Source organism: Orcinus orca, chromosome 2, assembly GCF_937001465.1.
Source record: "Orcinus orca chromosome 2, mOrcOrc1.1, whole genome shotgun sequence".
Classification (NCBI taxonomy): domain Eukaryota; kingdom Metazoa; phylum Chordata; class Mammalia; order Artiodactyla; family Delphinidae; genus Orcinus; species Orcinus orca.
Window position 1 is genome coordinate 357900 of NC_064560.1, and position 26928 is coordinate 384827.

At 43.0% G+C, this 26928-nt stretch overlaps 1 protein-coding gene across 1 annotated transcript in view; it reads right to left on the reverse strand.

Annotated features, from left to right (window-relative positions):
• Positions 1–2697: 2697 nt before the first annotated feature.
• Positions 2698–26928, reverse strand: part of ODAD2 (outer dynein arm docking complex subunit 2) — a 303897-nt gene continuing 279666 nt past the window's right edge. The window contains exon 23 of the mRNA XM_049705317.1: positions 2698–2879. Within this exon, the coding sequence (XP_049561274.1) occupies positions 2730–2879 (150 nt within the window). The 3' untranslated portion in view covers positions 2698–2729. The remainder of the gene's footprint in view (positions 2880–26928) is intronic.

Sequence of the window (26928 nt, forward strand, 5' to 3'; positions counted from 1 at the left end):
TCGTTGGTTGTTTCATCTTTAGTTCTTCTAGGTCCTTGTTAAATGTTTCTTGCATTTTGTCCATTCTATTTCCAAGATTTTGGATCATCTTTACTATCATTATTCTGAATTCTTTTTCAGGTAGACTGCCTATTTCCTCTTCATTTGTTAGGTCTGATGGGTTTTTATCTTGCTCCTTCATCTGCTGTGTGTTTTTCTGTCTTCTCATTTTTGCTTATCTTACTGTGTGTGGGATCTCCTTTTCACAGGCTGCAGGTTCGTAGATTCCATTGTTTTTGGTGTCTGTTCCCAGTAGCTAAGGTTGGTTCCGTGGGTTGTGTAGGCTTCCTGGTGGAGGGGACTAGTGCCTGTGTTCTGGTGGATGAGGCTGGATCTTGTCTTTCTGGTGGGCAGGTCCACGTCTGGTGGTGTGTTTTGGGGTGTCCGTGGACTTATTATGATTTTAGGCAGCCTGTCTGCTAATGGGAGGGGTTGTGTTCCTGTCTTGCTACTTGTTTGGCATAGGATGTCCAGCACTGTAGCTTGCTGGTCGTTGAGTGAAGCTGGGTGCTGGTGTTGAGATGGAGATCTCTGGGAGATTTTCGCCTTTTGATATTATGTGGAGCTGGGAGGTCTCTTGTGGACCAGTGTCCTGAAGTTGGCTCTCCCACCTCAGAGGCACAGCACTGACTCCTGGCTGCAGCACCAAGAGCCTTTCATCCACACGGCTCCTTAATTTGGGATGATTCGTTGTCTATTCAGGTATTCCACAGATGCAGGGTACAGCAAGTTGATTGTGGAGATTTAATCTGCTGCTCTTGAGGCTGCTGGGAGAGATTTCCCTTTCTCTTCTTTGTTCGCACAGCTCCCGGGGCTCAGCTTTGGATTTGGCCCCGCCTCTGCTTGTAGGTCTCCGGAGGGCGTCTGTTCTTCGCTCAGACAGGATGGGGTTAAAGGAGCCGCTGATTCGGGGGCTCTGGTTCACTCAGGCCGGGGGAAGGGAGGGGCACTGGCGTGCGGGGCGGGCCTGCAGCGGCAGAGGCCAGTGTGACGTTGCACCAGCCTGAGGCACACCGTGCGTTCTCCTGGGGGAGTTGTCCCTGGATCCCGGGACCCTGGCAGTGGTGGGCTGCAGAGGCTCCCCGGAGGGGGGTGTGGACAGTGACCTGTGCTCGCACACAGGCCCTTTGGTGGCGGCAGCAGCAGCCTTAGCGTCTCCCGCCTGTCTCTGGGGTCTGCGCTTTTAGCCACGGCTCGCGCCCGTCTCTGGAGCTCCTTTAAGCAGCGCTCTTAATCCCTTCTCCTCGCACACCAAGAAACAAAGAGGGAAGAGAAAGCCTCTTGCCTCTTCGGCAGGTCCAGACTTTTCCCGGACTCCCTCCCTGCTCGCCGTGGTGCACTAACCCCCTTCAGGCTGTGTTCACGCCACCAACCCCAGTCCTCTCGCGGTGTTCCGACCGAAGCCCGAGCCTCAGCTTGCAGCCTCGCCTGCCCCGGCGGGTGAGCAGACAAGCGTCTCGGGCTGGTGAGTGCCGGTCGGCACCGATCCTCTGTGCGGGAATCTCCCCGCTTTGTCCTCCGCACCCGTTGCTGCGCTGTCCTCTGCAGCTCCGAAGCTTCCCCCCTCCGCCACCCGCAGTCTCCGCCCGCGAAGGGGCTCCTAGTGTGTGGAAACCTTTCCTCCTTCACGGCTCCCTTCCACTGGTGCAGGTCCCTTCCCTATCGTTTTGTCTCTGTTTATTCTTTTTTCTTTTGCCCTACCCAGGTACGTGGGGAGTTTCTTGCCTTTTGGGAGGTTCGAGGTCTTCTGCCAGTGTTCCGTAGGTGTTCTGTAGGAGTTGTTCCACGTGTAGATGTATTTCTGGTGTATCTGTGGGGAGGAAGGTGATCTCCGCATCTTACTCTTCCGCTATCTTCCAGTTTCTGAGAGTGTTCTTGATGGGAAGATGGTAACTTGCTCTCCGACAGTCCTCACCTACATGTGCTTGGGGTTATGGACACTTACCTCTGGTTTCTTCTTAAATCCAATTTCATTTGCTTTTTGTCCTACAGAAATTCTTCAGCATATGTGGTTTGATGATAATACTTGTCCTTGGTTTCTAGCACTGTTGTGGACTCATTTCTTTTAGTGTTTATTCCCTTTGAAATTTCCATGAGATATGGGGAGGAGAAACTACATAAACCTTCACGTAGTTTTAGTCAGTCTGCCATTAAATTGTGAGTCTGTTGCTGCCACAGAGTGTTCACATAGCACTTGTGTGAACAAGCATGTCCTCCGACGTGCCACTTAGAAACCAGTATCTTTTAAGATATGTGGTATAAAAGTAATATATGCATATTAGAGAAAACTTGGAAAATGCAAAAGCATGAAAGGAAGGAAAAAAGATCCAATCACCTCAAAACAGTGACTTTTAACAGGCTTGGGAATTTTCTTGTAATCCTATTAAATAAATATTTGTAATCATAATATGTATATATATATATATATATATGTATCTTTTAAATTTAGCCTTATACCAGAAGTGTCTTTTACTGTAATTGCTTGTTTTGTAATGATTGTATTATTTTTTAAACCACAATTTCCGTGGTTCTAAAGTCTTATTTTAAAAATTTATGTACTTCCATGTTCTTTAGACCATGTTGTTCTATTATTTTACATGGAATTTTCTTTTAGTCCTTGAGTGTTTCCTGTGACCAAGGATGGCTCACCTTTTATCTTTCTGTGATGCTCTCCATTATTTTCTTTGCTGTTAACATGTTATTTCTTTTCCGTAGGCAGCTCTACCAAGGTGTTCTCTTCCATCTGTTAGTGAGTCATCTCGGTTCCCTTCTGACTTTGCCGAAATCTCAGAATGTTGGAGTGGGGTGTTGTTCTGGCTGCTTTCTGGAAGCCTGAGGGTCTGGATAAAGAGGGGAAGTGCCGTGAATACCCGATCAATCATATTTAGTGAATGCGTTTGGGTCTCTCTTCTACAGTTTAACATAAAGCCCTGTAATGGATTAATTCCATCCAGGCAGTGGCATTGCCTAGGCTCTTAGACAGGATGTAGCCCTTCAGCTAAGTCACTCCCTTCACTCCCACCAGCTTGCCCCAGGAGCTGTCCGTCTTCTTCTTTGGCTTCTTCTATAAAATAATAGTTTTATTAAAATATAATTCACACGCCATAAAATCCATTCTTTTAAAGTGTACAGCTCAGTGTTGTTGGTATATTCACAGAGTTGTACAACCATCACCACTAATCTTAGAACAGTTTCATTATCTCCAAAAGAAACCCTCCCCCGTTAGCAGTCCCTCCCCATTGCCCCTTCTCCCCCCGCCTGACCCTACTTCCCTGGGAATCACTCATCTACTTTCTGTGGATTCGCACTTTCAGGACATTGTATGTAGACGGGCTCATGCAGTATAGGACCTTTTGCGATTGGCTTCTTTCACTCGGCACAGTGTCTTCAAGGTTCACCCATGTTTTCTGTTGCTGCTGCTTTTAACTGTGACAGGAACTCTTAATGTGAGAGCTCTCCTCTTAGCAGATTTCTGCGTGTGTCCTGTGGTACTGTTGTCTGCAGGCGCAGTGTTGTACAGCAGCTCTCTAGAACTTACTCGTCTTGCATAACTGAAATTTATACACGCCGATGAGCGGCTCTGCAGTTCTCCCACCCCAACCCCTGGGGCCCACTGTTCTATTATTTGCCTTTATGCTTTTGCTTTTTGCTTTTTTGGATTTGACTATTTTAGACTCCTCATGTAAGTGGAATCATGTAGTATTTGTCCTTTTGTGACTGGTTTATTTAACTTGGTATGATGTCCTCAAGGTCCATCCGTGTTGTCACATATGGCAGGATTTCCTTCATTTTAAGGCTGAATAATATTCCGTTGTATGTATATACCGCCTTTTCTTTATCCACATTGTAGCATGTAGCATGTGGATATACTTCATCTCTTTTTTTAAAAGATTTATTTATTTGTTTGTTTATTTATGGCTGCGTTGGGTCTTCATTGCTGCGTGTGGGCTTTCTCTAGTTGTGGCGAGCAACGGCTACTCTTTGTTGCAGTGCACAGGCTTCTTATTGCAGTGGCTTCTCTTGTAGCAGAGCATGGGCTCTAGATGCATGGGCTGCAGCAGTTGTGGCTTGCTGGCTCAGTAGTTGTGGCTCGAAGGCTCTAGAGCACAGGCTCAGTAGCTGTGGTGCACGGGCTTAGTTGCTCCGCGGCATGTGGGAACTTCCTGGACCAGGGCTCGAACCCGTGTCCTCTGCACTGGCAGGCAGATTCTTAACCACTGCACCGGGGAAGTTCCATCTTTTTTTATTTCCAAATACTATTCTGTTCTATAGCTATAGCACATTTTGTTTATTCAACATCAGTTAATGGGCATTTGGGTTGTTTCTACTTTTTACCTTTTTCTAATAATGCTGGGATGTCTCAGGGGTTTTAAGAGGGGAAAATCCCAAGGATTTTGGTCCAGGAATTCTTAGACGGGGCTGTGGGAGGTTCCCCTGGGTCTCTCCACTCCATCTTCCTACTCCTGCAAGTGGACTTGCCTTGTTCTCCATTCTCCTTTTCTTTCTGTCCTGGTAAATCGTCGTTTCCTGCTCCCTGCACCTCATGCTGACTGCTTGCAGTGGCTGCCATGTCTTCTCCTGGTCAAGAAAATCAAGAGCAGAGAGCCAAACACCTTCCCCTGTCAGTGGCGAGATGCTGACCAAAGGCTCTTGCTTCTGCAAGAGTTTGCTGCTTTTCTTGTCCACACTGCCTCTCCTCTATCCCAAATGAGCCTCTCCTGAAACAATAGGATTCACAAGAATGTTTAGGATGCCATCAGCTCTCCTTTTCCGCTTCCCCACTGTCTGGAGAGCTCGGAACTCATCCAAATGACATAATGTATTGGTCTCTCTCTTGCCCTGACTACCACTTTTCAAGTATTATTATAAGAAGCTGACCTTCTGAGTGCTGGCTTTCTCCTTCCGTTTTTACCTATTTTTGCTCATTTCATTAGTTTTAAGGGGAAGGACATTTTGCAAGTTGGCTTCACTTTTTATGGGAAAGTCTTCAGGTGATTCTCCCCAAAAATTACAAATTATTTAATTGCTAGGTAATAGTCCAGTGAGTGAATGTAACATGATTTATTAAAGAACTTCCCCTATTTTTGGACCTTAAATTTGTTTCCATTTTTGGCTATTGTAAATAATGCTTGGAGGAGCAATCTTTGCAAAAATCTTTCTGTTTTGAGATGATTTTCTTTGGCTAAACTGCCAAATGTGTAATTATCTGACCAAAAACTAGGATAGTTTTAAAAATCCTTGGAACATCTATGCCAGATTGTGTCCCAAAAAGATTATTCTAATTTGCACTCCCACCAGCATGGGTTAAGCATGCCTCTCCGATCAAATCCTTGCTTTTACTAAAACGAAGCAAATCAACAAAATGCACAGCTAACTTTTGTTAGAATTTATGGTGTTATGGGGGCTTAGAAGGAGCAGAGGTCATTGCAATTGCCTTAAAAGGCATGAAAGTGTGACAGTGCTATTGTTACTGTTGTTTATATGTGTACTTTTAAGTTATTTATTTCAACCAAGAAAGTAGAAAGTCGTTTGTTGGATTGGTGTGAGCTAGCAAGTTTGAGTAGATTTTTCTATAATTAAGTAGATTTTTCAGAATCTTGACTTCATCCGGGCCACTTTTTAACAACTTTATCAAGGTAGACATATATACTGAAACATAGCATATTGCATATTTTAAAGTGTACAATATGATGAATTTTGACATGTATACACTCGTGAAAGCATCACCACGGACAGTAATGAACATTTCCATCACCCTCGTTTTGGTTTATTTTTAATTTTTATTTATTTAATTAATTTATTTTTGGCTGCGTTGGGTCTTCGTTGCTGCACGCAGGTCTTCTCTAGTTGCGAAGAGCGGGGGCTACTCTTCGTTCTTTCACCACGGTGGCTTCTCCCTCTGAGGAGCGCAGGCTCCAGGCGCGTGGGCCTCAACAGCCCGCCTCGGCTCAGCAGCTGTGGCGCGCGGGCTTCGTTGCTCCGCGGCATGTGGAATCCTCCCAGACCAGGACTCGAACCCGTGTCCCCTGCATCGGCAGGCGGACTCTCAACCACTGCGCCACCAGGGAAGCCCCACCCTCGGGTTTTCTTTTGGCCCTTTGTATTCTTTCCAGATCCTTCCTGCCCTCCCATTACCCCACTGGCTTTTTGTCGCTAAAGATTAGTTGGAATTTTAGAACGTTTTAAGTACATGGAATCATAGATCATCTACTCTTTTTTGTCTGGCTTTTCTTTCAATCAGCATAATTATTCTGAGAGTCATCTATGTCCTGTTTCCAGTTCAGAGCTATTCCAGAGAAGTTTCTGTGAGCATTTGTGCTATGCAACTTGTGTAGGACATGTGCTTTCTCTTCTCTTGGGTAAATAGCTAGGGTGGAAAGAGTCGGCCGCAGGTGGGTGTGGGTGTATGCTTAACTTTTAAAGGAGCTGCCAAACTGCTATCCAGAACGGCTGCACTGTGTCACATCCCACCAGCAAAGTATGAGTCCCCTGTCCCCTACATCCTTGCCAGCACTTGGTGCAGTCAGTCTTTTGAGTCTAGAAATTCTAATTCTAATGGGTGTGTAGTGGATCTCACTGTGGTTTTAGCTTGCCAACTGGGTTACTTTGATGCTGTAATGAAGCAGAGTTATATAAGGGCTGTTCTGTCCCTTTGTAGTTTGGTGACATTGGGTAAATTATTTAGTATCTCTGTGCCTTGGTTTAGGTCATCTAAAAAAATAAAGATGATGAAAACTGTACTGCATACTTTAACAGAGTTGTTATTAAAATTAGTGGACGTAGTGAATGTAAAATGCTTTGTAGACTACATAAGTATTAGATATTATGATGATGGTTAAATTGCTGCATGATTTTAGGCAAATCACTTCAACTTATTTGACAATTACTTTCCAGCCCTATAAATTGAGGGGCTAAATAGGGTGACCTGTAAGTTTCCTTCAAGTACAAAAATGTTCTTGTCTAAAAAGTATACTGATGTTCTAATACCACATGTATGTAACACATTTATGGAAAGTACTCTTTAATGTGGAAAAAATGATAGCTAAACATTAAAAAACCATGTGTACTTTGTAATTTCTTATTATCTTAAGTATGCCAGATTTTAAAATTCTACCACAGATTTCCATTCTTCTATGTCCTGTGTGGGGATAGTTAGTAACAAGTTGTTCCTTTATTTCTGTAATTAATCTGATCCAAACAGAAAGCAATTTTAGCGTTTATGCAGAAACTCATCTTTTGTATTCCAAATCTTCAAAATAATGTGATAATTTCACTAAAAATCATGCAGTCAGTTCAAAGTATTTTTGAAAAGTTTAAAAAACTGTATCTGTTTATTCAGATCAAGAGCCAGGCCAAATTTGGGGATGATAAAAGGTCTAAGAACCACATTTATTTGGATTTGTATATAAATGAAATCATTTAAAGAAATACCTAACTGAAATTGAGAAGACCAAATGAACTGTAGTCTAAGCTATTAGGAAGATGCCAGGCTCCTTATTTTAATAATATCCTCCAAGCATCTGTTTTATTACTTAAAGTCAGGTAAACAAATAATATGAAATTTGATAGAATAGCAACTCAAACTTGACTGTCAAATTATTAAGAGATTTAAGAATATAGTGTCTTGTACCTAATTCATGTATGTCTTAATAGTTGACTCAAATACATGTTTATTCCCTGATAATTTCAGTGTCTTCACTGATATATTATGATACAGTTTAATTGTGTGCTTGGAAATATACTCACAGTATCATTTTTTCTTCACATTTCCTTGAATGTATTATAATTTATCCATATTTCATAGGGTTTAACAGTCATATTTAGACAGATGATGGATAGTAGAAAGAAGGAGCCGAGTCCTTCCTTCCTATTCTCTGGTATTTAACAAAATTACAACCATTGGTCTCTATTTCTGTTTAAAAATTCTATCTTTCCAACATTTTTTTTCATTTTTATTTGCTTACTTATTTATTTTTGGCCTCATTGGGTCTTTGTTGCTGTGTGCGGGCTTTCTCTACTTGCTGTGAGTGAGGGCTACTCTTTGTTGCGGTGCACGGGCTTCTCATTGCGGTGGCTTCTCTTGTTGCTGAGCACGGGCTCTAGGAACGCGGGCTTCAGTAGTTGTGGCATGTGGGCTTCAGTAGTTGTGGCTCGCGAGCTCCAGAACGCGGGCTCAGTAGTTGTGGCGCAGGGGCTTAGTTGCTCCGTGGCATGTGGGATCTTCCCGGACCAGGGCTCGAACCCGTGTCCCCTGCATTGATTGGCAGGCGGATTCTTAACCACTGCGCCACCAGGGAAGTCCCCAACATTTTTTAATTGAATATGTTTGACATATAACATTGTGTACATTTAAGGTGTACAATTTGTTGCTTTGATACATTTGTATAATGTAATATGATTGCCATTGTAGTGGTATTTATCACATTACATAATTATAATACAACATTGTTGTCTATATTTATTATACTGTACGTAGATCTCTGTGGCTTATTTACTGCTCATTGCAGGTTCGTACCCTTAAACAATATCAATCTTATCCCCCCACCCTTATCCCCTGGTAACTGCTCTGATTTTTACGAGTTTGACATTTTTAGATTCTGTGTATAAGATTAATCATACAGTACTTGTCTTTCTCTGTCTGACTTATCTCACTTAGCATAATGTACTTAAAGTCCACCTGTGTTGTCACTAATGGCAGGGTATCTTCTTTCCTCTTTTTATTCCTCATGGCTGAATAAAATCCCACTGTTTATATATACCAGATCGTTTTTTAATTTATTCATCTGCTGATGGGCAGTTAGGTTGTTTCCATATCTTGGGTATTGTTTATAATGCTGCAGTAAACATGGGAGTGCATATATATCTTTAAAATACTGTTTTCATTTCCTTTGGGTATATACCCAGTAGTGGAATTGCTGGATCATACGGTAGATATATTTTTAATTTTTTGAGGAACCTCCATATTTTTTCCATGGTGATTGGACCAATTTACATTCCCACCAACAGTGTATAATTGTTCCCTTTTCACCATCCTCATCAGCATCTGTTGTCTCTTGTTTTCTTGATCATAACCATTATAACAGGTGTGAGGTGATAGCTCATGGTGGGTTCAACTTGAATTTCCCTGATGATTAGTGACGTTGAGCATCTTTTCATATGCCTGTTGGCCATTTTGATATCCTCTTTGGAAAAATGTCTATTTAGTTCTTCTGCCTATTCTTTAATTGGATTGTTTGGGTTTTTTGTTATTAAGTTATATGAGTTCTTTATATATTTTGAATATTAACCCCTTATCTCATATATGGTTTGCAAAATTTTTCTCCTATTCCTTTTATTTTGTTAATTGTTTCTTTTGCTATGTGGGAGCTTTTGAGTTTGATTGTAGTTCAGTTTATTGATTTTTGTTCCTATTGTTTGAGCTTTTGGTGTCATTTCCAAAAAATCATTGTCAAGACCAATACTGAGGACTTTTCCCCTACATTTTCTTCTAGGAGTTTTATGGTATCGGGTCTGTGTTTAAGTCTTTGCTCCATTTTGAGTTCATCTTTGTGACTGGTGTTGAGATTGGGGTCAAATTCCATTGTTCTGCATGTGTCTCTCCAGTGTTCCCAGCCTATTTATTGAAGAGACTATCCTTTCCCCATTGGGTGTTCTTGACTCCCTTGTTTAATATTAGTTAATCGTGTGTGCTGAGATTTAATTCTGGGCTCTCTATTCTGTTCCATTGGTCTATGTATCTGTTTTTGTGCCAATATCATACTGTTTTTACTACTACAGCTTTGTGGTGTCATTTGAAATCAGGAAATTTTGTCCTTTTTTCTCAGGATTGCTTTGGCTATTCAGTTCCATGAAAATTTTAGGATTGTTTCTTCTATTTCTGTAAAGAATGCCTTTGGTATTTTTTGGGGGGGCGTGTTGAATTTGTAGATGGCTTTGAGTAGTATGGACGTTTTAACGGTATTATTTCTTCTGATCCATGAGTGTGAGATGTCTTTCCATTTGTTTGTTTTCTTCAGTTTCTTTCAGTAAAGTCTTGTACTTTCCATTGTACAGAGCTTTCACTTCCTACTTTTATTCCTAAGTATTTTATCGTTTTTGATGCTATTGCTAATGGGATAGTTCTCTTTATTTCTTTTTCAGATGTTTCATCATTCATGTAAAGGAATACAACTAAGCAACTGATTTCTGTATGTTGATTTTATATCCTGCAACTTTACTGAAATTGTTGATTAGTTCCAGCAGTTTTTTGGTTCACTCCTTGGGGCTTTCTATATATAAAATTATATCATCAGCAAATAGCAACAGTTTTACTTCTTCCTTTCTGATCTTGATGTCTTTTATTTCTTTGTCTTGCTAATTGCCCTAGTTAGGACTAGCAAACATATTGGATAGGAGTGTTGAGGGAGGGCATCTTTTTCTTGTTCCTTGATCTCAGAGGAAAAGTTTTCAGTTTTCCTCCATTGAGTATAATGTTATCTGTGGGTTTATCATATAGAGCCTTTATTGTGTTGAGGTATTGCCCACACTGTATTTCACCATATCATCATCTTTTTCTGGTCCCTGTCCTCCATCGCAGGGCTTGATGTTACTGGATTTGTCTTTTTCCAGCAGTTGTAGAATCACAATGATGGCTCCAATTCTTTCTCCCTCCCTGTATTCACACCTTTTGCCCTCTCATTGCGAGTGGGCGGAGTGACTGCCTGCCCCTTAGGGCAGATGAATGGGCTCAGGTGAATGCTTTGGCTAATGGGTGTTAGCTGACTTGACACAAGCCAAGTCTTGAAAAGGGACTGCATCTGTGGCTTCCTCTTAGCACCTCTGCCGTCACCATGAGAATATCTTTAGGCTAACCTGCCGGAGGATGTGAGAAACGTGAACACAGCCAAGTCACCCCGGTCATGCCCAGTCAGCTGGATCAGCCACTGGCCAGCTGACCCTCAGCTGTGTGAACTAGTCCAGCCAAGATCAGCAGGACCACTGAGCTCATCCTGAAGTCACCCCAGATGCACGAACAGTGAACATTTCATGTTTTCTGCCAGTGAGGGTTTGTGGCTGTTTTTTATTGCAGTAGATAAGAACACATTAACTTAAGTCCCATTTCTAAGCAACTTCCCTTCATGTACATAAAAAAAAATTTTTTAACTAAGCAGAATATGAAAGGGTAATAATCTAGAACAAAAAATATATAGGTATCTTTTGGTGAAAATTTGCACCTATGTCAGGAATCTCCTGCACCATTGGTAGTGAAGGAGAAAAAGTTTCAGACTCATGTTTGACAGGATGGATTTACTAATACCGTCAGATCTTTTATCAGGTAATATAAAAGCCAGAGTCAGAGTTTGATGCTTTTCTGACTTAAAAAAAATCAGGTAGGTTTCTTAAAGAAGAATGGAGTTTCATTTTTAGTTCTAGGTGCAGTTAGATTATATAGTTCTTAGGCAGTGGTTCTCAACCCTGGTTGCATATTATAAGCAATGGGGGAGCATTCCAAAAATACCCATGCCCAGGCCCAATTCCAGGCCACCTGAGTTACCATTTATGGGAATGAAGCCCAGGCTTATATATTGTTTAGCAGCTTTCCCAGGTTTTTGTTTTGTTTTGTTTTGTTTTGCGGTACGCGGGCCTCTCACTGCCGTGGCCTCTCCCGTCACGGAGCAACAGGCTCCGGATGCGCAGGCTCAGCGGCCATGGCCCACAGGCGCAGCCGCTCCGCGGCATGTGGGATCCTCCTGGACCGGGGCACGAACCTGCGTCCCCTGCATCGGCAGGCGGACTCCCAACCACTGCGCCACCACGGAAGTCCTTTCCCAGGTCTTTTGATGCACAGCCTAGGCTGGCAGATGCGACCCTAACTGGAATGATTGCATTATGTAGGTGATAGTGCTAAACATTTTAGTCTGACCTCCAAAAGCAGACTTGTTATAAAAAATTTAGCATTGGGTCACTTCTATGCTTACAAGATGCAGAACAGAATGTTTTTAAGATAGGAAACATATAAACATCTAACTTGGGGGCCTTTTCTCCTGACATAGGTAGGAGTTAAATATCTTGTGAATATTCCCAACATTTGTTTTACTGTAACAATTTTGACCTGGTTTAAAGAGTACAGCACAATATTCAACAATCTCTTAACTTTCCAGAGCTTTTCACTAACATCTGCTTTTTAAGCATCTGATTCTCTGCTTCTCTCAAGAACATACTAACCAGAGCTGAAACAAAGACAAGTACAGAGCCTCTAGAAATCAAGGCCTGAAGCAAAGATCACAGGTTTGGAAAATGACAGTGATAATTTCTCCTTCCACAGCAGGTTGAACTACTATTTGAATACGTTTAGTGTTAGTATTGCTTACTAGGGTAAGAATTCTAGGTCCCAGTTTAGTTAGGCCTGGGTTCAAAATCTGGTTTTTTCACTTCCTGATTTTAGTTTCATTAGTTTTAAAATGGAGATACAGTAATGATCACTTGCTCATGAGGTTCTTAGCTGAATCAAATAACATAACGTGGGAAAGTATCCCGCCCAGTTCCCGGCACATAGTAGCACTCAGTAGACGCTGCCTATAATAATGATAGTTGCTTTAATTTCTGTTATAATACAAGGCAGTTGGTTCTGTTCTATTCTATTGGGCAGCTCTTTATTACATTTAGGTAATTATATATTTTCTTAGAACTTCCAATTACACTAATTTTCTTTTATGGAGTAACATGGAATAAATTTAATATCTCTTCCAACTGAGGAGGCTTCAACTGTTTGGAAGAAATGTACAATGTTTTGTACTTTGGACATTCCCTCCCCCTCTTCTACTTTCCCCCTTCCTTTGGCAGATGGCCTCTGCTTCAGTACATGCAGTCTTAAGAAAAAGATAAGCCAAATGAATTTGTTTGCTCAGTCTGCCCTAACAGAGCACCACAGACTGAGTGACTTAACCATAGAAATTTATTTTCTAACAGTTCTGGAGGCTACAAGTCCAAGATCAAGGTGTCAGCAGGGCTGGTTTCTTCTGAGGCCTCTCTCCTTGGCTTGTAGACGGCCACGTTCATGCTCACCTGGAATTCTCCCTCTATAGGTATCTCTGTCTAAATTTCCTGTTCTTATAAGGACACCAGTCTTATTGGATTAGGGCCACTCTGATGACCTCATTATAACTTAATTACCTCTTTTAAGACCCTCTCTTCATACATAGTCATCACATTCTGAGGTACTAGGAGTTAGGACTTCAACATAGGAATGGGGGAAGGGAGGGCACAGTTCAGCCCATAACACCAAGCTCCAGCCTCTTCTCCCAGGACTTTGCATCTAGAGCACAGCGACCAGGGGAAACATGACAGAGCTGATTCACTAGGGCAGCAGTGTCCTGGAGGGCCTTTGCAGGAGATCCCCACGGCTGCCCTGTCTTGATTTCTGTCCTTCATGACAGATCTTTCTCTCCTTTTCTATGAGTAACCCTGATACCATTGTGATAAATTCTTTTCTTTTCCCCTTAAAGCTAGCCAGAGTCCATTGCTATTGTTTGCAATAAAATGACTATAACTGATACCTACCCCTAAGTCCGTTCCCCAAATGTGTTTTCTAGACAACGGGTGCTGGAAACCAGGCTCACCCCTTGGAGGATCCTGTCACCAGAACCAACAAGTTCCCAATTTCAGATGGAACTAAAGAAAACTCTCTAATTGAGTATGTGTGTCTGCACATATTTCACTTTACAATTGGATTAAATTATGTATATGTTTAATATTAATATGTGCTGTGAAAATATCAGGATAAAGTGCTCAATGATGTTTTTAAAAAATTCTGTTTATCATTGAAAACCCTTATTATAGACAAATAATCTGTTTTTGTTTGTTTAGTTTACAATTGTGATCCATGATGAAGACCAGAAAAAAAGCTGAGTTAGAAGCAGTTTTGTTGGAGCACAAGTTCTGTGTGCAAAGACAGGTGTTGCTTGGGAATAAAAGGTTACCATGAAAGGTCAAAGCCATCATGCTTCATTCGCAGGGACTAGTTGGCGGCTCTGGCAGAGACTGCTAAACGTGTTTGATATCCACTTGCTCTCTTTTCTATGGTATTAGACTGTTAGCTGTGCACACGGCACCCAGAGTAAAGGTGGCATTTTCCAGCCTCTCCTGCCATAGGGGTGGCTGTATGGCTGTGCTCACCCAGATGAGATACATGCACAAATCACATGTACAACCTCTGAGGTTTGTACTTGCCCTTCTTTTTTCTAAGTTTGAATCTGGTGGGCTCCCCTGAGTTATGCCTACAAGGGCAACACTCCAGAAGAACACTAAGCTAAGGGAGAGAAGGAGCATAGACATCTGACGATTGTATGGGACAGAGCTTTGGTACCAGGTTGGACATTTGTGTGATGCATAAAAAGAAGCCTCTCTCTTCTTCCAGGCTCTGTGTTTTTGTTTGACCTGCAACATATTTATGTCCTAAGTGTTATAGTGGCCATTAATATGCTTCCTATTCTTGATTAAGTATTGGGGTAATAAAGACCGTTTCTGTGACTTCCAGTGGTTTGCTAAAGGAACATGTGTTGCAGTCTAGTTGTTTTTGTTAATAGCCTGATTCTGTCACTTCAGAGCCAAAATTAACTTAATTTTTAACGTGGGAGATAAGAGAATTTCTTAAGCAAACCAAGCTCTGGTGCAAACAGCTCTATCACTGTGTGTATGACTTTTCAAACACCAAATATTCAATTTTCTTCCATCTTTAGAGGAAAAAAATAATGACATCATATTGGGCACATTATAAAACCACATACATATGCTGTAACAGTGGGAATGCTTTCCAGAGTCAAATGCAACCAAAGAATGGAAACCATTTGCCCCTAACTCCCAAGTGGAAGCACACAACAGTCCAGCTTTTGAGTGTGTTATATTCCTTGATTTAGTCCTTGACAGAATGCTGAAAGTAGAGTCCTCAGTTGGAAATTTCTCTATAATTTCAATCCAGATATCCAGATCCATTTGTCAGAGCCAGAAAACATTTTCTGCCAGTTCTGATGAGTTGTGAGTTAGAATTTTCTTATCTGGTAGAATAAAGACGAAAAAACAAAACCATTTGGACCTGGACCCGGACCTAACACTTTAGCTAGTCATTTGTGATATTGATGTGGATTTTTGGTGAAAAGATTGCAAATGTTAAAATCCCTCAACAATTACATACTTTTTTTTTAAATCCTTATGAATCTTTTTAAAGAAATTTACCTAAAAATGGATGGCCCCTATATACATCCAATGTTCAATTAGAGGATCTTGTATTCCAAAAGTTAAAGAAAAACTACTCAAAATCCTCTTTTTTCCCAGAGTTTTCATTCTCAGATTCCTTAGGATACAGATTCTTAACTGGGATCCACGAGTGGATTTCAGGGTCTGTAATGTGGATAGAAATGACAGGCAAAATTTCGAGAATACAGATCCATGGCTTTCATCAGATGTACACAAGTGTCTATGACCTCCAAATAGGTTAAGAACCTGTAAGGTATTGAATAATAGGTATTAAATAAGAGTCTAATATAAGCCTGGCTCTATAGCATTAGAAGATTAAAGCAGCTTAATCCTATTGGAATGACAAAAGCAGAACATCTGTTGCAAGAGTCCATGGTTTTCAAAACCTTGCTATTTTTCCTCAAGTGTACAAAATTCTGCTTGCTGTCTGTGATACTGAAGCCAGAGCCTCACCGAGGCTTAATGGAGACTATAACCCAAGACTGGGGTAAGAGTTTGATGTTTACTGCATCAGCTTCAAAGTCCAGCTGTAAATATACTATAGTTGAGAGATGGAGCAATATAATCTTTTCAGGCTTGAGAAAACAGTGATGTGTAGCCAAATACTTTGAACTGTTTGCTTGTTTAAGAAGAAATCTATTTCAAGATTTGATTACCCTAACTCAGACAACTTTTTCATCACTAAGTCCTTTCAATTCCATATCATGTGTTTCAAATTTAGTCTGCATAACTTATTTTTGTTCTACTTTTCTGTCAAAAACAATGTGGAAATCCCAGGTTATATAATTGAGGTCTTGGAGAGGCAGTATACATCTAGCCAACCAAAATAAAATGAAAGCTATTATCATGAAACATGCTTAAGGAAGTCTATCCTTTGTTCGGTTAAGAGTGCCAACATCTGAGATCTTAGGGTGAAGTCAAAGGAAACTAAAATGGGTTTTCCTTAATGCAACCATGTGCAAAATCACTCTTTATCATAGCAGATGATCTGTAAAAATATTTGTGGATTTTTAAATACCCATGAGAAGAAATCAATTTAAAATATAACAAGAATGGATTATTCTTATGATGTACGTGGAAGCTGAAGTCATCATATTCATCTTCCTTATTTGAGTTTATTATCAGCCCTATTAGACAAGCCAAGTGAAAGACTCTTCTGCAAACCCTCCCTCTCTAGGGCAGACACTGAAATGTTTATTTTTTCCTCTTTCCTTGCATCAGGCTGGCCACGCAGTTCATTTGAGTGACTGCTAGAAGGGAAATGCTGCGTGGCTTTGGACTAATAACTAAAATCCATAGATTTGTAAATACACATATGAGGATGTTCCAGGAAGAGGAGGTCACCCCTGTGCAGAGTTGTGAAGCTAATGATAAGAGTCGACTCGGAGATGTTTAGTTTGGCAATACCCGGGGCAATTTCGATTTCCTGGTAGCGTGGTCCAGGAAGGGAGTGAGAGACTCTTCTGATGACCACCGGATAGGATAAAGGAAACGTTCCTCTGCGGGGGCATTGGGGGTAGTACAGAAGGGCCGACCTTTACTGGACTGGCTGGTTCTGTAAAATTGCTACAACAATGTTAAATAAAGTGAACAGCCTACAGACTCTAGCTGAGACTTCATGGAAACACCCAGGGAAAGAAAGAACAGAGGGCAGTCTTCCCAGTGTGCATGGAAGAAGTAAAATGTTTCCCTGAATTCTTCTATCAATGTCAACATTTTGGATGGAAATATGCTATTAAAAAAAGATTAGCTCCGGTTTGCTTAGAAAGAACTCTCCCTGCAAATAATCCTGTGTGAGTTTTTAATGTGTAGGGTTTACATTGTCGATCAGTTCTATTTGGCTGTTTTCAATATGATTTCTTTTTGAGCCATGAATTATTTAGAAGTGGGTTTTTAAATTTCTGAATATATTGATTTCTTGGCTATCTTTAGCTGTTGGTTGTATTTCTGATTTTAATGCATTGGGTTTTTTTGTTGATAGTGCCTTAGAGTCAAGAATATGATCCATTTTTGAAGATGTTCAATGTGTACTTGAAAATAATACGTATTTACTATATTTTTGTGGGACTAGCTACATACACAGTGTATACACATACATAGCAGTTATGCCAGGCTTAATTCTGTTGTTCATATTTTCTCATTTCTCTCTAAATTTTGGTCTGCTCAATCCACTATGATCTGTAATCGTAAATTCTTAATTTCCCCCTTGTGCTTCTGCTTGCTTTTTGCTGCATATATTTTGAGGCTACGTCTTTTTTTTTGGAGGATAGGGAATCAGAATAATTATGTCTTCCTGGTGAATTTATCATTAAGTAAAGCAACTCTTGGTCTTTAATAATGCTTTCTTGCCCTTAAGTCTGTTAAGTATATATCAGCTTTCCTTTGATCAACATTTATCTGCTGTTGTGATCATCACTGGTTGCCTAATCAAAATCCATTTATCCCTTTTCCTTCCAATAGAAGCTCGGTTTTGCTCAGGTAGACCACCTGTTTCTCTTTCACACAGCTAAGTGTCTCAGACTGGTTGGTCTACGGGTGAGTGCATTCTGTTTTCCAGTTGGTTGGTTGTTGGGCATGAGATTCAGTGTCGGCCAAAATGAAGTGTGCTGACAGGCGGGGAGCCTCTGGGAAAGCGTCCTTCTTCTGAGTAGAGCCATGGTCTCCCCCGCCACCTGACGATGGCTGTTCCTCGTGTCACCCCTGGATTTGCTGCAGCCGTCTTGCTACAAGCCTAAAAGCCAACACAGAGCAGAGAGAAGGAAAGAACCCAGGTCCTTCATACAAACGTTTGCATAATTTCTTGTTGAGTATCCTTCTAATTTTTATGTGTAACTTTTCTTTTAGTGCCTTATATAAACTGAACAAACTGAGTTTGCTCTGGACACAAACACAGAGGGCTTTTTTTTAAACCTCTTATGAGGTACATTCATCCACTTACACTTAGTAGTATATTTGCTCTTCTGTCATCTTATTTTGCCGTTTTAAACTTCTTTGCAATTCCTTTTGCTTTTTAATCTTCTGTTATATGTACTTGGCCTTATTTGCTTTTTTCCTTATATTTTTTGAAAATTCTATTTTTTTCATTCTGCAAGCAGTTGCCTTTAAAAATAAGGAAAATTCTTGATGCTCCGTGCCAGTTTAGTAAAAGCAAAACTTGATGCAGTCTAAATGTTACTAAGAATTAAATTAGCATACATACAACGAACGGGTTGTTTATGAGCAACTGAAGTGGTAATTCACCTAGAAAAAAATTTAAGATATACTGCTAGATGATAGACGTTGTTTGGAAACTCTGCACACTTGACCTTCCGTAACTTCCTTTAGTCTGTTCCTATTCCGAATATATTTAGCAGAAATTCTGTTATGTTTCTGACATGTAAATGCCCCCTTTTCCTAGTTTCCACAGCTAGTTCAGGCTGTCTCCCATTTTTGTATTCCTTTAGTCTTATCATTGGCCCAAGTGGTGGTGTAAGAATTAGGGTTTCTATTTTTCTAGGAAGCCTATTTTTTCCTTTAAAAACCAATGTCATGCTTTATTTATTCATTCCTTCAATCAATATTAATGACCGTTTACTAAGTGCCACATATTTAAATGTAATTGTAAGGCTAGATGTTTAAGCTTAACTGTAAGATTATGTAATCTTTAAACTAAAAATCACCAAAGGAAGATACCGGAAGATAGAAGCTGCATAGACAATAAAAGCCCACAAGGGTAGCTTTGGCCAGGGATGAATAACAGAGACAGTCTCTCCTTCGTGCATTTGCTGTGTTTCAGCTGAGTGCTAAGTACCCTATTTGGTGGGGTACTTAGTACTCAGTTGAAACACAGCAGAAGAATGTTCAAGGAAAGTAAAAGAGACTAGTAAGTCTGAAGTTATGACGCGTGACTTTTACTCAGTAACTTACCAAGGAAAAACTTCTGCCACTTCAAATGCCTTCAAAAACCAATAGCCTTAGTATCTTTGCCTCAGTTTCCTCCTCTGTAAAATGGGATAATAAATATTACCAATCCCCCTAGGTCTAGTCTGAGGACTGAGTGAACACAGGTAAAGTGGGATAACAATGATACCACTATTCTATAATGATATCATATATTACTTATATATTAATATACTATATAATGATTCTTTTTGTTTCTTATGAGCACATCAAGTTTAACTTCTTGAAATTAAGAAATTGATAACAAAGTTATTTTCTACTAATCAATACAAGCTGGTCTACAGACAACTCACAAGGTGGAGCTTGATCTTACTGAAATTAAGGAGGTGATACACTGAGATTAAACTGAGGGATAAATCAGTGCACTTAAAGATAATCCGATGACATAGCCTTTAAATTTGTCAATATTTTCCTTGTTATGATGCTGGGAAAGAGAAAGCAAGAAGCATGAAACTGAAACTTCAGGACTGGGTCAGCAGCCTGAACCACAGGGCAGTTATCGATGTGGAAAATCCCATGATCTTCAGCAGGCCTGTCACAGAAAGCAGGTTCCTCTCCCAGAAGGTGTGGGTGGTGTCTGCAGCTGCAGCATCCTCTGATTCAGGTTCTTGGACTCATATGTCTGTCTTTGCCACCTTCCCCAGAGCATTCAAGACCTCTCTAGCCGCCCGTTCTCCACTTCACTGTGTGGCAGTCTCCGTGCCTGGAAAGCAGATACTGCCTACGGGCTGGCGAATCGCCCTTCTGTCCTGTCCTGAGCCCTGAGCCCAGGGGGAAGAAGGAGTGTGGCGGCCCCCGGAGCATTGCTCCTCTCTCGTCGTAGTGCACCGGGTGTAAAGCTTCTGGGGATCCATCCTAGCCCTTTGGCGTAGAACTCACAGATTTTCCTTATTTCTTTATGGACCTCAGCAAGGTGGTCAGCTTTTCAGGCAAGGATGACGCCCATGATGGTGGGCAGCGATCCATCTGGCTTGGCGTCATCCAGGGTCATTGAAAGCGGAGCGTCCTCACCTTCGATGATCACACAGCCACGGTAATCCTTCTTCTTCCAAAAGGCCTCCTGTGGTGCCAGGCAACAGGCTTGCACGGAAAAATGTGAAATCCAGGGGTGGTTATTCAACCGAATGATAACACGGTCAATAATAACTTGGTTTCTACTAGTGCAGCCGATTAACTACTTTCTGATATCTTTTATGTCTACCCTACACTGTATTATCTTTCTCACTTTTGATGTGGTCCCTACACATTTGTTCATCCTTGGTGATCTGGCTGGACATCCTTTCTTAGTTCCCTAATTTGCCTTTCAGAACTTTGCATAGTTCCGTTTTGCCAATTTGGCAGGCTGTTCCCTGTCCTTCATGTCCCATACAGTTTGTTCACCTGCCAAAATTGTTTGTTTAAAGGCCATCCAGCTCTTTGGACTCCTTTCTTCCCAAGTCTTTTTTTGCCAGTGCCCTAAACTTGCTGAAATTTGCTTTCCCAGAACTGATTATTTTTTCCTCATCAGCGTCTTTCCTTTTCCCTAGGAAAGGAATTTTATGTCTTTTTTTTTATTATTACTTTCACAGAAGTTTCAGTTCTCTTTTAGTTCTTCATGAACTCTGCCATTATTGAAAATTGAATTAGAAAGGATCTTTGCCTTCTGATGCATTTTGTAGCAATTAATTATCTCCAGTGGACTTTAAATCTATTTCACAGTTTGTGTGTGACCTATTTTCTACAGCAAGCATCAGGATAGTTAGAAACCTGTCTGATCACCACACTGGAGTATTAGGATGAATGTCCTCATGTACTTCTGTGGTGAATAAAACAAAATAAAGCAGCTGTAAATATGTATTTATACTGTTGGCTTATCTTAAAGACACTACAATAACGTCTTGAAAATTAAATTATCATCATAATCCCAGGAACCAAAATAATGACTTATTCTTAACAACCCCCCACCCATCGACACACACACACACACACACACACACACACACACAGGCACTATTTCTACGTGTTCTTGGGAAGAAACAACCCAGAAGTTTAAGAGGTGCCCGCAAAATTCCTCTGAAGGGGAAAATGTAATTTTTGTAAAAACAATTTAAGGACTATTGATTGTGGAGAGATAGCCCTGAGGATTTGTCATGGACGGGTTCAGAGTGAGGCACAGAGAATTAAATCACTCTCTATCAGAGAAGGAAGAAACTGTAGTAAGTAGCCTGCTAGAGACACACCTGCTATGTAGTGTGACTTGTAGCTCACGCCATTGAGTGGAGACCTTTGACTTGTTCTGACCGATAGAATGCAGTGAAGAGTTGGTGGACCAGTTGTTCTTAAGGTTCAAGAAGCCTTGGGTGCTTCTGCCTGTGCTCACGGAACCCAGCCCAACCTCCTTGTGAACAAGCCCAGGCTGGCCTACTGGAGGGTGAGAGATTGCGTCGGGCAGATTCAAGTCAGCCCATCTGTCCAGCTGAGGCCCTAGACACACGAGAGCCCAGCCTCTAAAAACAAAGCCAGTCTGCCACTGCCAGCAGACGCCTGAGGTGCCCAGCTGAGTCCAGTCCAAATTGCTGCCCAGCAGACTCACGAGCTAAATGCATAGTTGTTTGGAACGACAGGGGTGTGTGTGTGTGTGAAGCAATAAAAGCTAATTGATACAAAAACATTTAAATCTCTGAAGATAGCATCACCAAGGCCAGGAGTTGGTGCTGGGAATAGGCGAGACTCTGGGAAGAGACATAGGTGGTGAGGGAGAAAGAGCCCAACAAGGCAGGTGATGTCAGTGACAGGTTTTTAATTTTTTTAATTGAAATATAGTTGATTTACAATATTGTGTTCGTTTCAGGTGTACAGCAAAGTAATTCAGTTATTTGTGTATATATATGGGTTTTTTCAGATTATTTTCCATTATAGGTTATTAGAAGAGGTTGAATGTAGTTCCTTGGGCTATACAGTAAATCCTTGTTGCTTATTTATTTTATGTGCAGTAGTTTGTATCTGTTAACCCCACACTCCTTATTCATCCCTCCCCCCTTTCCCTTTGGTTTGTTTTCTTTGTCTGTGAGTTTCTGTTTTGTATAGATTCATTTGTATTATTTTTTAATTCAACATGTAAGCAAAATCATATAATACTTGTGTTTCTCTGCTGACTTACTTCACTTAGTATGATAATCTCTAGGTCCATCCATGTTGCCGCAAATGACAAGATTTCATTCTTTTTTATGCTTGAGTAATATTCCATTATATATATAATGGAATAGATACATGAGACATTTTATATATATATATATATATAAATTTTCTTAGACTGTTCATCTGTTTATGTGCACTTGGGTTTGTTTCTGTGTCTTGGCTATTGTAAATAGCGCTGCTATGAACATTGGGGTGCATGTATTTTTTCAAATGATAGAGTTTTCTCTGGATACATGCCCAGGAGTGGGAGGTTCCTGATGGAGAGAATGGCTAGGAGACAGCGCTGAGGCTGCTCTCACAGACTGAGGCTTTCTTCAGTGCTGCCCTAACCCCAGAATCTTCCACTAATGGCTCCCACTCATACTTGTCTTGGATGGGTGGCATTTTTCAGAAATCAGAGAAAAGGGGTTGTGTCACATATCTGCGCCCACAAGGGCAGGAAGGGAGGAAGGAAAGGGGAGCACTTGCCAGAGGTGAGGCTGGGAAGAACTGAACACTGACAGGAAGCAAGCAATGACCAGAATCGTGAGGTGACTTGGAAGAATGTGTCCTGCTCAGGAATTCCTGGAAATACTCAGAGTGTTGAGTTTGTCACTCTCTAGAGGTTCTCTCTCTAGAGTCTTGTCTAAATCTTAGTGGGTAAAATCACTCTCACAAACCAGAGGACTTGCAGCCACTAGGAGCTGGCGTCGGGTTATACAGAGTTTCCCCACCGTACATAATGTTTCGTGTTTCATTCATTTTGAAACCGTGTGGCGTATAAGTTCAGCTCTAGAATCATTATGAAGTAGTTTTCATCGCTTCATTGCTAACTTGCTTTTAATACATCAGGAATCAAAAGAAAAATTTCTCACCAAGCAATGTGAAAAGCCAGACAACAGCAAAACAAGTGTGAAGTCAAAACTGGATTCTTGTATGTATTTGAAGGGAAGGGAGCGACGCGGGCAAGATGTGGAAGCAGGGCCGTCCGGCATATGCGGGGGAAGAGAAACAGTTTAGCTTGGCCGATTACAGCGGGTGAGATTTTGAAATGCCGTACAATGTCTCTTTCCTCCTTAATAGTTCCAGAGCTGGTTTTTGTGTTGGTTGGTTGGTTTGGTTGGTTAGTTGGTTGTTTTCCAAACCCTGCAGCTTCCCCTCCATTGAGCCAAGAAGCTGAAGACAGTTTTTTTACAGGGAAGGGGAGACAGAACACCACCCAGAACAAAAGAAACCCTTGCTCAGCGTTGAGTTTCAAACTGGACTTTTAATATAAAGTCGGTAGGTGCATCGTAGTCTCAAGAAATCAGACTTTCAAGCAGGAGTAGGGTGTTTTCTCAGACCTTTCGCAGCAGACTTCCTACATCACAAGCTTGGAGGCTTGGCTTCAGGGAGGACGAAGGCGAACACGTGTCCAGAACTGCCAGCCACACAGGGGAGAGTAAGCGCCTCTGTTCCGGAAGGACTGAGCGCCGGGCAGAGGCGGGAAAGGGCGCCCCAAATGCTGGGCCTACTTGGGAGCCTGTGGGACCTAAGAAGCCGGTAGAGGGCCGGGCGGGGTCCGGAGCCCGCCCAACAGCAGGTGCGGCTCGGCGGCCGGAGCCCGGGCGGCCCCCGAGTCCCCCGCCGCGGCTCCGGGGTGCGGGGGAGGCAGCGCTGGGCCGGGCCCGGAGGCTGGCGGGGTGGGACTCACGCGGGGCCCCTCCCGGCTGCGCCCCCCGCCGCTCCGCCCGGGGCAGCCGCCTCGCTGGGGGCCCGGACGCCGGGCCGGGCGGCCGGGCGGGCGTCGCGCCGCCTGCAGGGGCCCTGGCGCCCGGGACCGGGGCGGGGACAGCCTGAAGGATGCGGCATTCGCGCCGAGGCGCCGTTTTACGCTACTCGGTCCTTTAAAAGTCTTCTTTCCGCTTTACTGACGTGTGATGGGCAACAATCGCATCTCTTTAAGGCGTGCAGCGCGACGGCCTCCTATAAATGTGCGCTGTGAGAAGATGGCCGCCGCCCAGCCAGAGGGGCTGTTTTCACCCGGGAGACCCGGCCCCCCCCCCCGCCCCCGAGCTGGCAAGGTCACGTCCGGCCGCCGTCGGGGGAGGCGGGTAAAACTTGAAGCTACGCACGCTTTTGCACGTCTGAGTCAGCGCCGGCGGTTTTTTTGAGCAAAGTCCCAGCAGAGTATACGTGGAGGAGGACTGAGCGGGCCGACACGAGGGCGCGGAGGTCGTCCGTGAGGAGGCCGGGCTGCAGCTGACGGGGCGGCAGCGGACGGGGGGCTTTCTCCCGAGGGACGCGATGCTCGGCGAAATGAACCAGTCCCGAAGGCCGAACGCGGCCGATCCCGCTTCCGTGAGGCTACGAAAGCGGGCGGGGTCGCAGAAGCAGAGCGCACGGCAGGGGCTGTCGGGGACTGGGGTCCGAGTTCCGCCGCAGGACCAAGTGCTGAGATGGGCCGCGCGCGGTCCCGCGGTCCCAGCGCCGTGCGCTTCAGACGCGCTCAGGGCAAGTGCCCCTCCGCTGCCATCGCACACACACACACACACGCACACACGCGCACGCACACGCGACAGGCAGACTCCGCGAGGCGCTTTTGGTTTTATGCCTTAACACCTTTGCTGGAGCCTAGCTGCTGGACGATGGTGTCTTAGTTTCTGCTCTGCAACAAAGTGAGTCGGCCCTGCGTGTGCATCTACCCTGGGAGGCGTTGATGCTTCTCCTGCCTAGACTGTGGTGCTCGCGGACTGCTGTTTGGCATGCCCAGAATCCTCAAGTCGCGCATGTTAAAAGCGCGCAGTTCTCTGTGTATCAATCAAACCTCAGTAAAGCTGTTTTAAAAAAAGAATCAGGGTTGTCTAAACTCCTAAGGAATTCTTTCAGCCTTCCTCTGAAACGTCAGTGCTCCGCCCAGAGGGCGTGAGTAAATACCCTTCCTGAGGAAGGTGCTCACATCGTTACCCTCGCGGGCGAAAGGGCCACGCAGCCAGAGTGGGCGCACGGGAGCGCACGGAGCACCCCTGGGCCCCGTGCAGCGTCTGCCCGAGTCCGAGGGGCACACGTGTCCCCAGAGTCACGACGCTCCAGGCGGGAAGGAAGACCCGCCTCCCCTCCACGCCTTCACCTCTGTTGTCGGAGCTCATGGTCAGTTCAGTTTCAGAGAATAATCCAAATAAACTGACCTCGGAGATTACAGTGGGGTCGCTTGTCTTCTGTTTTAAATCAGCGTCAGCAGCTGTCTATTGCTTCAAACAGGACAAAATAATTAAGGTGCTCCCTTAATGTTTTACACCTTGCGAGTGCAGATTAGGAAGGACCATCAGAGCTGAAAAAAGCAACACATTCCCTTCAAAGCAAAACGGGGGGCCAACCGTGACATCCTCCCCATGTGTCCTCGAGGTTCAAGCAGGACGCGGGTTGGTTGGGGCCAGCGTTTTTCTGCAGCGGAGGGGACGCATTTGCAAGCTGTCAGGGACCACGCTCGCCATCTTTATGTGCCTGGACCACATCCGCAGTGCAAACTGAGCAGATTGTCAGGGCAGCTCCCAGCCTAGAAATATTTCTCACAGCCCCAGCACAAACTTTTCAGAGCCCTTCAGCCTCTTTTTCTCTCTAGAAGTGCTAAATTGTACATGGGAGTTGCAGAAAACTCACATTTGCCTTTTAGCACAACGTAAACACCGCACAGTGGAACTTTGGAGGGTTGGGTTCATTTTTTAGGCCATTTTGGTAGATTTAGTGGCACCGTTAGGGGACCGCACTGTTTTTCCAAAAGTATGACTATATCTTCTTAAATGCCTAATCTGCACCCACTGAATCACACACTGGGAGAACTTGGCTCATTCAGAATTAAAAATATACTGAACTGACTGAGGTAACTTGAGAGGATTCTTTGTCCATGAGTCAGTGACTGTGAAACTGTTGGGATGCTTACAAAATAGAGTCCCTGCTAGAGACGCTGTGGAGTGTCTCTCAAGTCCACTGACTCTGCTGGTAGGGATGCCCCGAACCACCTTTTCTTATTATAGGTTTGACTAGTTAGGCTTTAAAAATAATTTTATCCAATCCAGCTATTCCACTCCTGGGTGTATACCCAAGAGAATTGAAAGCAAGGACTTGAACAGATGTTTGTGCACTCATGCTTATGTCAGCATTATTCACAATAGCCAAGTGATGGAAACAACCCAAGCGACCACCAGTGGATGGATGGATAAACAAAATGTTGTATGTGCACAGAATGAAATATTATTGCCCTGTAAAATGGAAGGAAATTCTGACATACACTACAGCATGGATAAACCTTGAAGACAATGTGCTGAATGAAATAAACCGGACACAAAAAGACAAATATTGTATGAGTCCACTTACATGAGGTAGCTAGGGAGGTCAGATTCATAGAGACAGACAGTGGTTTCCAGGGGCTGGAGGAGGGGAGGTTAGGAGCTGGTGTTTAAAGGGTGCAAAGCTTCAGTTTGGGAAGATGAAAGCATTCTGGAGATGGATGGTGGTGATGCTTACACAACGGTGTGAATGCACTTAATGCTGTTGCACTGTACAATTTAAAAAACAGCTGAAATG